Source organism: Convolutriloba macropyga, chromosome 11 (genome assembly GCF_964194025.1).
Source record: "Convolutriloba macropyga chromosome 11, txConMacr16.3, whole genome shotgun sequence".
Taxonomy (NCBI): domain Eukaryota; kingdom Metazoa; phylum Xenacoelomorpha; order Acoela; family Convolutidae; genus Convolutriloba; species Convolutriloba macropyga.
Window position 1 is genome coordinate 43690798 of NC_134478.1, and position 14153 is coordinate 43704950.

The 14153-nt window shown below is 36.6% G+C and overlaps 1 protein-coding gene across 1 annotated transcript in view; it reads right to left on the bottom strand.

The window, feature by feature from the left end:
• LOC142349137 (uncharacterized) overlaps nt 1–13731 on the bottom strand; it is a 271437-nt gene extending 257706 nt beyond the window's left edge. Inside the window, exons 1-2 of the mRNA XM_075400552.1 lie at nt 13469–13731; nt 9662–9873 (exon numbers count right to left, since the gene is read on the bottom strand). Of these exons, the coding sequence (XP_075256667.1) occupies nt 9662–9873; nt 13469–13541 (285 nt within the window). The 5' untranslated portion in view covers nt 13542–13731. The remainder of the gene's footprint in view (nt 1–9661; nt 9874–13468) is intronic.
• Nucleotides 13732–14153: the final 422 nt, after the last annotated feature.

The window sequence follows — 14153 nt, forward strand, 5'->3', positions numbered from 1 at the left end:
GACCTCAGTTTCTACGGTTAACGTTATCAGCGATTGAGTTAGGACCTCAACCTCAAAACCCAACAGAAATGAGTCTAATAAACTAGCGTTATGTAACTAGAATTTAATCTCCACTGGGTCTGGGCTTTAGTTCACTTTACTCTTCAACTAATTATTGCAATTATGAGTTGAATTACCTGCACTAAAAAATAAAATAGAAACACAGAACAGTAAGTTCCTCTCACTAATCCTGATTTTTTTGTTAATTTAACTAATGTCACAGTACAGTGCTCTATTCCCAGTTAACGTTTAGTTTTCCATTACTTGCTGTGATTACACAAACCGCACATTTCACGGTGAACAATTGCAGTCTTGAAAAGTTTGCATTCTCACAAAGGTTCGGATATTGAGCAAAGCTCACATTATTGTGAAAAAAGAGAAGCTCTTGATTTTAGCTGCAAGTTCGCTGCATTAGGTCATTAACAGGTCTTAAGGCAGCGAACGTACGAAAAACAGCAACAGGGTCATTTTTTCCACAGTGTTTTGTTATATAATGTGGCGAACAATTCGCTCTCACGTCATTGCAGCAACAGTAAAAGGACGTTCACACCAACTGAACTCATTTCAAACCACGAAAAAAATTTACGAGCGTATAGGAGCTATAGAGTAATGCTCCAAAGATGTAACGCCGGATATTTCACATCAGTTCAACCGTTTTAGTCTGTCACCATTCATATAGTGCAAAACATTGTCTCTAGACGTAAGCAGAAAAATACCGGTTTTCCTAAAGAGTGTAGACAATTGCATGAGAATGCTGGGCTTGAGCTGAACACCCTAACTATAGTGTTAGCGCTTACAAATAACCTCCGGTCCTTAATTGAACGTTCCCGACCAAAAAAATTCTCTAAGTTTTGTCGGAAAACGCTTCGTACATGTGGTGCTTCTGAAGTAGCGGAACTTACTGAATACTTTGACAGCCTGAATATTTCCAGGTTTTGCGTTGCTGTTGAAGTCCATCCATTTAGAGCTTTACTAAAAGGATTGGTCTCCCCATACATTGACTTAAAAGATTTTGTGCACTTTTTCTACAAGTAATCCGACTTCAATTTTTCTGTTTCCGTCCTTTTTCTTAATGTTTTGCTGTCTTCCTTCTTTGCACGTTTTCGTTGTATGATGGTGCTGTGTATGTTGAGGTTTGCTGTCGTAGAAGTTAAATTTTAGCTAGTAGGCCGGTTAGTTATTAAGTTTTTAAGCTCGCTTTGGTATGACTTAAACTTGCTTTGGAGTTATGTCAGGTTCATTTCCTGATTTTAACAATACTAGTTAGTTAGCACTTTGTTTTGCTTGCAAAGAAGAATTAATTTTGGCGGGCATAAAAAAGGGAAGGTAATTAAGAAGAGTGAAGCTGAATTACGCCTCGCATCGGGCAACAGTGTTAAGCACTCAATTTGCAATTTAAACAAAGGGCGATTACAGAACTGAAGGAATGTCACCCTTACAGTGGCTGCGGCAGCTCTTATTGACCTTAAGCTGATGGATAGCTCACCAGTTAGCAGTTTTTATACTAATGACTTGAGTGATTTAATAAATGATAAGAGTTCAGTTGCGAGCAAGGGTTAAGTTCAAGTTGGGTTAATAATTCTTTGCCAAATTGTCTAAAAAGCCTAAGGGACTGAAAATTTAAAAACGTAGATAAATTCCTCATCGGCAATATCAATTGCCAATCACGAAGTCCTGTTCCATGCACATGTACAAGCACAGTTGCAATAAGCAGTAGGCTACCAATTGGAAAAACAATTAACTTACTGTCAAGATTGCGCATAATATTCAAACTTCACCAGAAGTTCCTCAAGTGTAATCATCAGTATCACCTAAAGCCGGAACAGGCACAGTCTTCTGCATTTAACGTTTTCAGCGGGTCTACAACAATTGCGGAACGCGCCACCGAAGTTCCCCAGTCCCAGAAACCTCGAATCGTTTAATTATGTAAACAATTCCAACTCAAATTATTGCACCTACAAAAGTGCTCAACCAGCTCCTACGAGTCCCTTTAGTTCTTCCACCGGCTTTAGCCCCGCCTTTGTCACTCCAAACAGCACTATAACAAATGGAGCTGACATTCTGAACAAACTTTTTAGAGGTGATCCAGCGCATTCAACACCTTCAGCTCCTCCTTTAGATTCCAAATTAAATTCCAAAATATCCAAAACAATCATTCCACTTCAGGTGTCACTATTGTATTATGATAATATCTAATCAAGCAATGGATCGTTCCTCTAAATGCGCCCGTCAACTGCTTTGTCAACTCCAGAGCAGATGGTGGGTGCAATTAGAGCAATCATTCATCGCTCGAGAGGAAATTATCACAGTACAGTGGTGACCCCTGAAATGAAATGAACGATCTGGATGTTTTAAACGCCTAAGAGACTCATAGTCCATGGCTGATAAGGTAAGGTTGACATATTTAGAAACGCGTGCAACTGAAAGGCTCAGAGCGGCATCGATGCGTTGGCATACTGTGCTGTAATGTATATGGATTCAGTTTAGACACTTGAATGTAAATTTGGTCAACTACAGGCAGTTGCCAGTGCACACTTAAATAATTTCATCAATTTTTTACCACTAAAGATGAACGAAATTGTTAACATCCTAAACTATTCTGCTGTAGTTTCAAGTTGGAGTTGTTAGAGTCTATAAGTCACTTTCAAGCGTCCTTGACTTGAAAAACTCACTCGTTAAAACGGCAGAGCAAAAGTTGTTTCCCCATTTGGCAGAGTCTTGGTCATTCTTCACGATCCAAAACCATTTGCTAAAGCCAACACTCCCCGACTTCAGTTTCTGGATGAAGCAAAAAGTCGTTCAAATGGCCGGTAAACATCATCAGAGACAACAACTGAGGACAACACCATATCAGTAGTCAAGACCAAAGTTTCTTCAAAAAAAACTTGCTCTTAACATAAAAACTAGGGCACTCTAGAAACTGGCTTAAAATGGACAACCCATCCATCCACCGGATGCATTGTGCGTCAGTGTAATCGAGGCATTTGGGAGTGTCGGGTATTTGAAGAAAGGTCTCGCACTCAGTGAGCTAAAGTTGTGGCCGACGCAAAAGTCTTTCAAATGTAATGGACAACTCTAGGTTTAGGCAGTGCCCCAATCCCAGAAAATGGTTGTAGCAGATCACATAACACAATTGTACCATGAACTGAAAAGATTCTTCTTCATCCTCATCAACTTTCAACGAATATCAACAGCAACGTTCACATCAAAGAAAATCACCAATTGGGCCGTCATGAACGCCAAAAAGATGGAGTTAAATTTGACCAAACCTTCTGGTTGGGATGCCAAAGGTTTGTTTTTGTGTGATATCATTTGCACTAACTCTTGTTTTGGCCAGTAATCTTGTAATAATACTCCAGTTGCAAATTGTATCGCTTTTGCTAACAGTCAAGGGATAAAAACCGAGGAGATCCCATTCATCATGACCGTTGAACAGAATGTTACATCAAAAAAAAACACTAAAATTTTGAGGCACTCAAAGTGAGAACCTATGTTAAGGAAAAACCTAATGAGGGCACAGGCATCAATGAGACTAAAAGCATTGCACAATTCTTGGCCTCTCTAAATAGCATACCAATTGATTATTAAAGTCGAGATAAAACTTTGACAGGAAGTGCACAGTTAGAATGTTGTGCAGCCTATCCATAGCTTGAGTTTTGAGCAGTTCGTTGCCGTCGTCTACAGGTTCGGTCTCTACCTATTTGAAAGCTAAAATGGGGAAAAAATTTGAACTGGCCAGTCATTTAATGTATTTGAATGACACTAAGTTACACGGGGCACCTAAGCAAGTATACCCACGAACAACCACAGATGCATGTATGCATCAGATTCTTGAAAACACGGCAGTGATTGATGGAAAGAGTTATGTCGTGGGAGCGCTCTGAGCTAAAGTTAACGTCGATCTTCCCAGTAATCAATCCCGCTTGCTGATGCAGCTCACATCTTTGTAGAAGCGACTGATCAAAGATCAAGGACTTAGATGATGGTTTTGAGGACTGATCAAGGATTTAGATGATGATTATGTAGTGACGATTCTCGATTCTCAAAAATGTGGATGGTTGATCCAATCATTGTACCTATTGCACCACTGGCCCGTAGGGTTCTCAGTAGGGCAGCTAAAATCATCCGTGCTTTTTAAACAAAGCTTTACTTACTAGTCCAGAATTACTCGCACCTCGTTTATAATCAAAAGGTTTCAACAATATCCATATGCAGTCTCGGCAAATGAATAGTTAATGTTCGCACACTTCGTTGCTCGATCGAGTGATCAGCCATCATTAAACTTTTTCAGCGTGAGAGCCTTGCGTCAAGAAAGGTGGACAATCATTACACACGTTATTTATTCGGGGCTACAGACTCGCCCGCTTGTGCAAAGGACTACTACAAAGCACGGCACTTGCTATCGCCAGCAGACATTCGGAAGCAACCAAACCGGTCCTTAAAAACTTCTAAATGAGCAATTATCTAGACTCAGTGAAGTCTAACAAAAAACCCAATAGGTCAGAGGATTGGTCTAACTTTTTCATCTAGATGAGTTCAAGCTGACTAAGTTTTTCTGTACGGGATTGGGCTGGCAAAATTGAGGGGTCTCCTCAATTCACTGAAAGACAACTGTTGATATCATCTGAGAAAGCATCCTCACTTTATCTCGGGCTTAAGTGAGATCACAATAACGATATAATTTTTGTTAGCAACGGTACCAGCATCGCCATCACAAAGTTTTAAATAAAAGCTTCGTACTAAATCTACTGTCTAAGTTCTATGACCCTATTGGTATCGTAGAGTTTTTCACCGAGGGAGCACGTTTAGTACTTAGGACAATTGGCATTTCACTGAACAACGTTCGAATGATGAGTTACTCAAATAAACAAATGATAGATTTTTTGCGTGTTGCGTTGACATTGAACAGCTTGCCAACATCACAATAATAATAAAGCGCTTTTCAGGAACGTTCCATCAGCTTAAATTTAACATATTTGGTAAAAACTTAAAAGCCTATTAAGCGCCGTAGCATTTGATGGGCAACAATTATTTTCTCTTCATGGTGGGATTAAAATAGAGCTGACATTCGTCCTACATAAAGCCTGCGTTGCACCTATGAAGGTAGTGGCTGTTACCAAGTCAAAACTGTGAGTCGCTCTCCTTGCTGCACAGTGAAAAAGAAAACAAGTCAAGCATTGATCTTTACTGTGGATAAAGTAATCATAAGGACAGATAATAACACCGCTTTGCAGTGGATAAACATAACTAATGAGCAACCGATCTTCTATGCCAACCAGTTGAGTTAAACATTGGAGTACACAAATGTTATTCTAAAGTCATACGTCGCCACCACAGATAAAATCGTCAATGTTGGATTACGCTGAATGTACGCTGAGATTTTGATATAAGGAAGCTGTGTGAGAGGTCCTAACTTCTTAGGAACAAAGCTTTGCACATTCGAGACAAAAAATGACGACACAGATAAAATGAATCTCGGCGATGTAGCCAAGGAACCAACTGATAACTACATTACAACTCCGCCATCATCGGTAACCAAGCTTGTTTTGGAACCACGCAAGATTCTGATTACGTTTGCTAAGTTGTATTTATAAAAAAATTTATCCATTTAACAAATTCTCTGTTCCTTCTCTTACCACCACACAAATGTTTTGGTAGTATCCACGACAGCATTGCCAATCCTACTGATTTTAACGCATCTGCTTTGTTTAAAGAGAGAAGGGATAGTTGCCGAAAGAAGGGATATCTTTGATAACAAATACAGTAATAAAAGAGAAGCCGCATTGCTCAATTTTCACTTATTAATGGACATCAAGATCTCCTTCATTCTTCTGATCAACCCCAATGGGTGGTGAAAGTTCAGGATTAGACTAAATATCATATCGTGCTGCTTGCGCCTGACTTTTTTGTTAAACTGTTGCTACTGCATACTCACGTGGAAAACCACCATAAGTAGAGGAACGTTATGCCGTTGCAAATTACGTTCCTAATCACGTTCCATTAAATCGGTGTTTTCAGCAGAAAGTTCTCCACGTCAACCATTCAACCAATCTTGGCTGAATCTTCTATGGGAGACCTGCATAACAGTCTGTTCCCTATAACAACACTAGGGTTTATTAACTTGGCCAAATTTACGTATCTGTCCTTCGAACTACTCTGAAGAGGTAGTAATATTTGCGATCCAAAACCATCGGATAAAACCGCCACTCCCCATCTTCAGTGACTTGAAGCAAAAACCCAAGGAATCTGGCCGACCAACATCAAAGACAACATTTGAGGATAACACCAAATCAATAGTCAAAAGAAAATTTTCTTCAAAAATATTTGCTGCCAACATTTGTACTAAGGCATGCGAACTGTCTCAACATGGGCAACCCCTCAATCCATTAAATTCCTTGTGTGTAAACGTAATCACGAATTTTGGAAGTGTCTGGTATACAAAAAAAACCTTCACCGAGCTAACGTAGTGGCTGACGCGAAAATCTTTCAAATGTTAGGTGTAACCATATGTTTAGGCCGTCCCCCAATCCCAGAAAATGGTTTTAAGAGCTCATATAACAAGGTTTTACAAAAAACTCAAAGGTTTTTTCCTCACAAACTTTTAATGAATAACAACAAAAACGCATGGTTTAATGAATAACAACAAAAACTCAAAGAAAACCACCAACTGGGCCATCATCTAGTACGACCACTATCTTGCGTCTTATAAGTTGACCTTCACACGTCGCTGACATGAAAAACTCACTCCATAAAACGGCCGTGCAAAAGCTGTTTCTCCATTCACAGAGTCTTGGTCATTCTTCACGATCAAAACCATTTCGTTAAGCCACCAATCCCCGACTTCAATTTCTGGTTGAAACAAAAAGTCGCTCATTATGGCCGGTAAACATCACCAAAGTCAACAACTGATGATAAGACCAATTCAGTAGTCAAAACTAAAGTTTGTTCTAAAAATATTGCCGCTGACAAAACAAAACTAGGGCGCTCTAGCAACTGGTTTAAAATGGACAACCCCCTCCATCCACTGGATGCACTCTGTGTAAGGGTAATCACGGCATTTGGGAGTGTCGCGTTTTTGAAGACAAGACTCTAGCTCAGCGAGCTAAGGTAGTGGCCGACGCAAAAGTCTTTCAAAAGTAATGGACAATCATATGTTTAGGCAGTGCCCCAATTCCAGAAAATGGTTGTAACATCTGAGATAAAACTGTTTTACAAGGAGCTGAAAATGTTTTTCCTCATAGACTTTCAACGAATAGCAACAGCAACAAAGGGTTCTAATCAAAATAAATCAACGCATCATCTGGGCCATTATCCAGTACAACCACAACTACATCATCTATTAATATTGCGAAGGTCCTAGTTAATCTGATGAAGTTAAATTTTCTGAACTCTTCTTGTAAAGATACCAAGGCCAAATACGAGCGTCATTATTTTGATGAACTGTTTCTGCGGCATACTCACGTGAAAAATCTGAATAAGTACCGGAATGTTAAGCCGCTGTCAAAAAATCTATTAGATGCCTTTTGCGTAAGAGCCTTTGAGAGCGTCTGGTACTTAAAGAAAAGACTCGCCTTCAGCAATCTAAAGTAGTGGCCGACTCTAAAGTCTTTCAAATTTAAGGCGTAACCTTATGTTCAAGCAGTGCCCCAATCCCAGAATATGGTTGTAACAGCTAATACAACACAGTTTTACAAGATGCTAAAAATGTTTATCCTCATAGACTTTCAACGATTAGCAACATCAACGCATAAATTTTATCAAAATAAACTATCAGCTGGGCCGTCATTTTCAAGTACGACCACTGTCATGTCATCTGTTAATAATGTGAAGATCGTAGTTAATGCGATGGAGTTGAGGTTCATCAGCTCTTCTGCTACAAATACCAAGGCCCAAAATGCCCATCATATTTTTGTTAAAATTTTTCTGCGGCAAAATCACGTGAAAACCGCCATCAGTACAGGAGTTTTATGTCGTTGTCAAATAACGTTACTTATTACGTTCCACTTAATTGGACTGTGTTTTCAGCAGAATATTCTGTACGACAACCATTCAAGCAATCAAGGCTGAACTTCCTGAGGAGAGACCTGCACACCAGTCTCCTCACAATACCAACACTGGGGTTGATTAATGTGTCACATTTCACGTATCCGTCCTTCCAATTACTCTGAAGAGTTGCAGATTTCTTTACATTTGTCTGACTACTAGTGCTGTCCAATTTAAAGTTGATCCATTCATCTACACTAGTTTCTGCGTAATGGAAACGAAATCTTTCGTCTTTCGCCGTGGTACGTCTTCTATGATGTGGTTAGATTTTGGCATTATTTTTTTGGTGCCAAAAAAGAGCTTCGTGAGCTTATTCAAAGATTAGAAACCATTAACTTGCACATAAAAAAACGGTTCTATAAAACGATTCATAAAAAAACGAAATATGATATTGAAGAAGGATAACATTAAAATCAGCACTCAAAGAACGGCACGTTCACAAAAACTCGCGAAAATCTGATTTTTCTCTTATCTCAGAAAAGCCGTTCGCGCCTTAAATCGTTAAGATTTTTTGAACCTGTAATGCTTCAGTGTTATTACCAGTTCTGTTACCTGATGTGTTATCTAGAATTGAACTAAAAATTGAACTCAGAGTCGTCAAACATTACTCATAAATAAGTTCTTCAAAAATGACTGCACATTAAAGAAAATTCCAATTTATATTTAATTGGAACTCAATAGTAGCTGTTTCAAAAATTGCTGACAACTCCTAACAACCCAGATTCATTGTGGTTTTAATGATTGATACAAATTTGAAAAAATCTTTTGTTGCATAAAAAGTGATCAAAATTTTAAAAAAGCAAAAATTAATCTGATTTTCGTTTCAAAGCTGAAAGTCGTCCGAAAAAGTACAAAATGTAGAATGAGTCTTTGTTGTTTCTGGCGTTCACTCAATTGTGCTGGCCGTGAAGACAAAGTTCATGCTATCAGTAAATTTAAAATTTCTCTGAGTTTTTGAGGTTCAATTTGAAACTTCTTCATAACTTTTTTATTTTTCAAAAATTTTTTTTTTTAATAATAACGGTTAATAGACAGATCCCAAATGATTTTCGCTCTGTTAATCAAGATTTAACCTATTATCTGAAACAAACAGAAGGTTGGATGAAACGTTACATTAACACAGGTGAGGGACGGGTTAAAAATTTATTAAAAAATGTCTGAAAGTTGGCAAAAAACTTTTCGCAATTTTTTTCTCAAAAAACTCAATTTATTTCCGTATTGCTCTACTATATAGAAACATTGACAAAACAATAAAACATTTGTAGCGATAAGTTAACCTCGAAAAACCGCTGGTTGTCGTAAATGATTGAATTTTGACAAAAATTTTCTTAAAATTGATCAAAATTTAATTTAAATTGCTCGAAATTGTGGGTAGAAAAGGTCCCAAAAAGCTAATTTACAGAAAAGCTGAAATTTCTCTTTGTAGTGCGAACAGAAACGCAGAGGGCTACAAATTGATACCACATATGCTAGCCTGGGATGCCCTCAAAAATTTTACAAATTGTCTGAACAGAAAAAAAGTGGGGTTAGAATAAAAGTTCTGCCATTTTCTTTCAAAAAATGTGGGAGATATTATCACCTTCATTTCGCCTTCGTTAGTGCTGACCAAGCCAGGATATTCCGGGCAATCGATGTTATTGGTACCATTGGGCGATGTTATGGTCTCGTATTCTGTTGCTATTTTTCCTTCTGTAGTCGTAATTTTGAATTGTGCTTGTGAGGGTGCCGTAGGTCCAATGAAGAAAAGGTAGAACTTGTACGTATCGAAATCACTCAAAAGGGCCATATTGTCTAAACAAACAACACGCTTTCTAATATCAAACATCGTGCTGATTTTGTTCATTATTTCGATGTTCTGACAAAACTTAACTACAATTAAATGTTGATAATTTGAAGTAATTTGAATAAAACACACAGGCTTAATTAAATAGAAGCCTACACATTTTTGACGAGTCATTTCAAATACCAATCCACTTAACTCTTATTCCGGAAAATGTCAATTTTAAGCGTGGCGTTTTACGTTTTTTCATCAATGTGAACAACATGCTTGCTTTTAAACTTTGGAAATTTGCTTGGAGTTTGACAAAAACGACAAAAAAACCTACGTTTTTTCTACAGTATCGTCAGTATGTTTGGTTTTAAACGCAGGAAACAGTTCGGAATGTCTGGTTTCAGCCGAGAAAAAAAAGAAAAACCAACCTTATATGTACTTGTTTTCTTATGATTACACCGAAACTCACTGAATTTGATTGAATGAACCGACTCCCCATCATTGTTCACCCATCATGTGAGTAGTACTTTAAAATAAGAAAAAATTCAACAAAAAGTGCGTATTTGTTCATCTTGTGCTGTCAACGAATTAGGAAAAAAAGTGACATAATTGTGCATTTTTTTAAAAAAATGTCCAAAATGTACGTTTGAAGTTCTATGAATGTAACTGTATCAAAACTTTGACAATACTGCATAACAAACAACTCATAATAAGCAATTATAGTAACGGAGCATCAACAATTTTTGTGCGTTTGAAATCAAACATAGCTTTGTTAATTTCAAATCAAAAACAAAAAACACCGAAGCAACATCAAAGATGCGGACAATTTATTATGTTAACATCCGAATAACCCAAAAATTTCTCGCAAATTTTTCGTTGTTTTTCTTTTTGTCTTGTGGACTACGGCATAATGAAAGCTGTAGACTTAAAATAGAGGAAATTATCACCACATTGTGAAATAATTCCTTCCAAGGAGAAGTGAAACACGCTACTTTATTCAATTGCGGGCCAGTGTAAATCCGAAACTGATTATAAACATTTTTAAGTATTTAACTCTAAGCATTGAATTCAAAGTATATTTGTAAATCTTCTTATCCTTACAATAAATCTTGGCCCATGCAAAAAATTTCTACCCCACACAATACTCCTTTTTCAATCTGTCTTTTACATCTGTCACAAATTATGGTTTGGTGTTTCAATGAATCTCAGTACTCGTCAGATTAAACAATCAAAAATCTGCACTGTATTTGTTTCTCTATTCAGACTATTGAGGCAGTATCTGTAAATAAACTTTTGTTGAAAAAGACACAGACATTATTATTCGGCAAAATTTATTCTACTAACAATAGTATTAAGTTTTCATTTAAATTTTAACGCGCACTTTCGCTGAATTGCTGTTAACTAATGAAAATATGCAATCACAAATCACCCCTTCGAAAACTACGTTGCCAAGTTTATCAGCTACTCTGGTCAAACATACAGCTGACGCAAACGCTGAAAAAACGATGACTCTAGGTTATTTCTGTGCATTTATGAACTCAATTTAGAAGGGGAGGTAACTTTATACCGTTTTATATAAAATCGCCAGCAAGATTGTCTAATAATGTTGCGTGAAAAATCTAATTGTTAGCTAATGACTCGTACAAAATATCGGACACCAAAATAACGCGCTTTTAAATACCTAACTGATATGTCTTTCGATCGAGCTGAATTCTGAGAAACAGTTTTCCTTTGCTCATATTTACTTTTCTGCGACTAAAACAATTTAGCAGTTAGAAATTGGCCAAAATATTTTTTTCTTTTGATTATAATCTGCTTTCTGTTGATTTAGCGAGAAATGGGTATTTCAAAGTCTTACTGCATGTTATCTATTCTAGAGGCTTTTATTCAAAGTTTTTTTTCTGAGAAATTGATTACTATATTTGAAAACGAGTTTCAGAAAATTCATCAGTTGTGTGTTTTTTTTTCATTACTTGCGATAAACTTAAAACTTAAATTCTGATTGAGCGTCTAACTATTAAATTGATGCCACAAAATGGTCATGCACTCCAATTCATCGAGAAAAATTTTATACGTACTAATTTTTAGACCCTTAACAGCGCAGAGGTATACCCAAATTATCAGGGGCAAATCTACCCAATCTGTGTGTCTTTCTTCGTTTTGCCAATTTTAATATATTGAAAAAGTAACAATATTGCAAAAAATAGATGCTGAAGCAAATTCAAGCAAAATTGAAGGGAATCGCGCAACATGTGTTTTTGAATGTACCTTTATTTCAGTCATTTTGTTATATTATTAAGCTTTTAATTTTTACTTGCTCTTTTACTTGCTTTATTATCAAAACTTTTAGTCACCTTTTAAAAGCTCAAACGCTCGCACTAAATTAGGCAAAACTGCGCATCGTAGACATATTGAGACACTCAAAATCAGCGGAACCACTTTTGTGAAAAATAGATACTACATTTGTATCCTATTTTTTGCAGATTTTAGGTATCTAGATTCCAAGCGATTTTTACTAAGACTGATTTTTAGGGGTATACCTCTGCTCTGCGGCGATATGCCGATGTTCCCAGGAATCTCTTTCCACTTCTTGGGTGAAACTCCTAATTTTTTACAACTTTTCTTTCATTTCAGCAAGAGTTAAGAAATAAAAACATTTTTTTATTTGATGCATTTTCCATGCCTAGCAAAAATTTCATGACTCAAAAAGCTGGCATTAAATTGTGTCTAATTGGCGATCAGCAATTATGCTTCACGTATATTTCATGGTTGGAGAATATGAAATGAGCAATGGAACAACTTATGCCAAATTCATACCGTCATCTTATTGTTATTTGTGTTTGCTTTAAGGTCGAAGTTTGAAATGATACTCGCTAAAAATGACGTCAAAAACAACTACCAAAGTGTCGTGGAAAAAACTCAGGTTTCAACTGCCAAGATATTGACGATTCTATTTTAGGATACCCGCATTAATTTGTGCTAACTGCCTCAACCCTTTAGTTGGTTTTGGGTAATTTAGGGGCCAAACATTTGTAATTATTAAACTCGCTATGCGCTAGGAAATGTATTGCTTAATGTGAGAATGATAATCACTTTTTCGTGCAAGAAACATCGATAATCGCCTCACTATGTCAAAATTGTTGACTCTATCCATTGTTGTTTCGAGTTTTGAGTTTGACTGATAAACAGTCCAAAGGGCACCTGCAATTTCGTATCAACATTTCTGTGCATAAAATTTCAAAACTCGTACTTTACTTTTATGTTGCCGTACTTACCATAAACGGCCATAAAAACGTTTTATGGAACGTGTTTATGGAACGTTTTATGCTTACAAATTTCCCATAAAAATGCTGTATTTTAACAAGTACATATATGGTACCTTGCTTGCCATAGAACGGAAGAAAGAACTCTTCCTGTAAGAACTTTGTAAGATCTTACACGATAAAAATTCTCAAATGTCTGAGGTATAGGTTATGAGCGATGTTTTTTCACACAAAAGTATTTAAATTAGTATTGGATAGAAAGGGAAGATTAGGTTTACGTTCAAATATTCTATTGATACCTGAGCGTGGAATGCCTCGAACTCATAAAAATTCTGTTGTTTTCTGGACTTACATGATCCAGCGGAGACCGCAGAAAAACAGGAGGTGCTGGCCATAATAGCCAGAAGTAGGAAAAAGCCACACATCTTACGTGGCTGTTCCAAAATCAGTTTTTTTTCTTTCCGTTCTCTTGCTCCAATCAATATAATAACTTCATTAAATCTGCTCTCTCGTTTAACTTTTAATTTGCCAAATGATCTTTATACAATTACATCTAATGATCTCTTTATTAAAAATTGACAGCTTGCTTCTCAAAACGAAACAAAAGCATACAGAATTAACGCCGTTGTTTTTTTATCAATACAATCGTGAACAACAACAAATATTCAATCAGGTTTCACATGTATCAATTAATTAAATAGCGATTGATTTTTAGTGCGTAAATCAGAGCATAATAGAGCAAAATGCAACAGAAAAAAATATTTCTTCACGCTGACGTGCTGAAAAAGAGTTATCTACTTCGTTAATGAATTTTCCTCACGTTATAATTTTATATTGCACGAAAGTTCTATATGAGCACGAATATTTGTTTAATTAATTTTCCCATTGATTTTTTTCATGAGGCTGAAGTTTTTTTTGTCAGATTGCTCAGAAAAAATTTATTGGAAAAGTCATTGTGTTCAGAATAAATTCAAAAATCTTAATGTTCAGAATTAATGCAGAGAAAAAATTCACTATATTAAAAAGAAATTCATAAT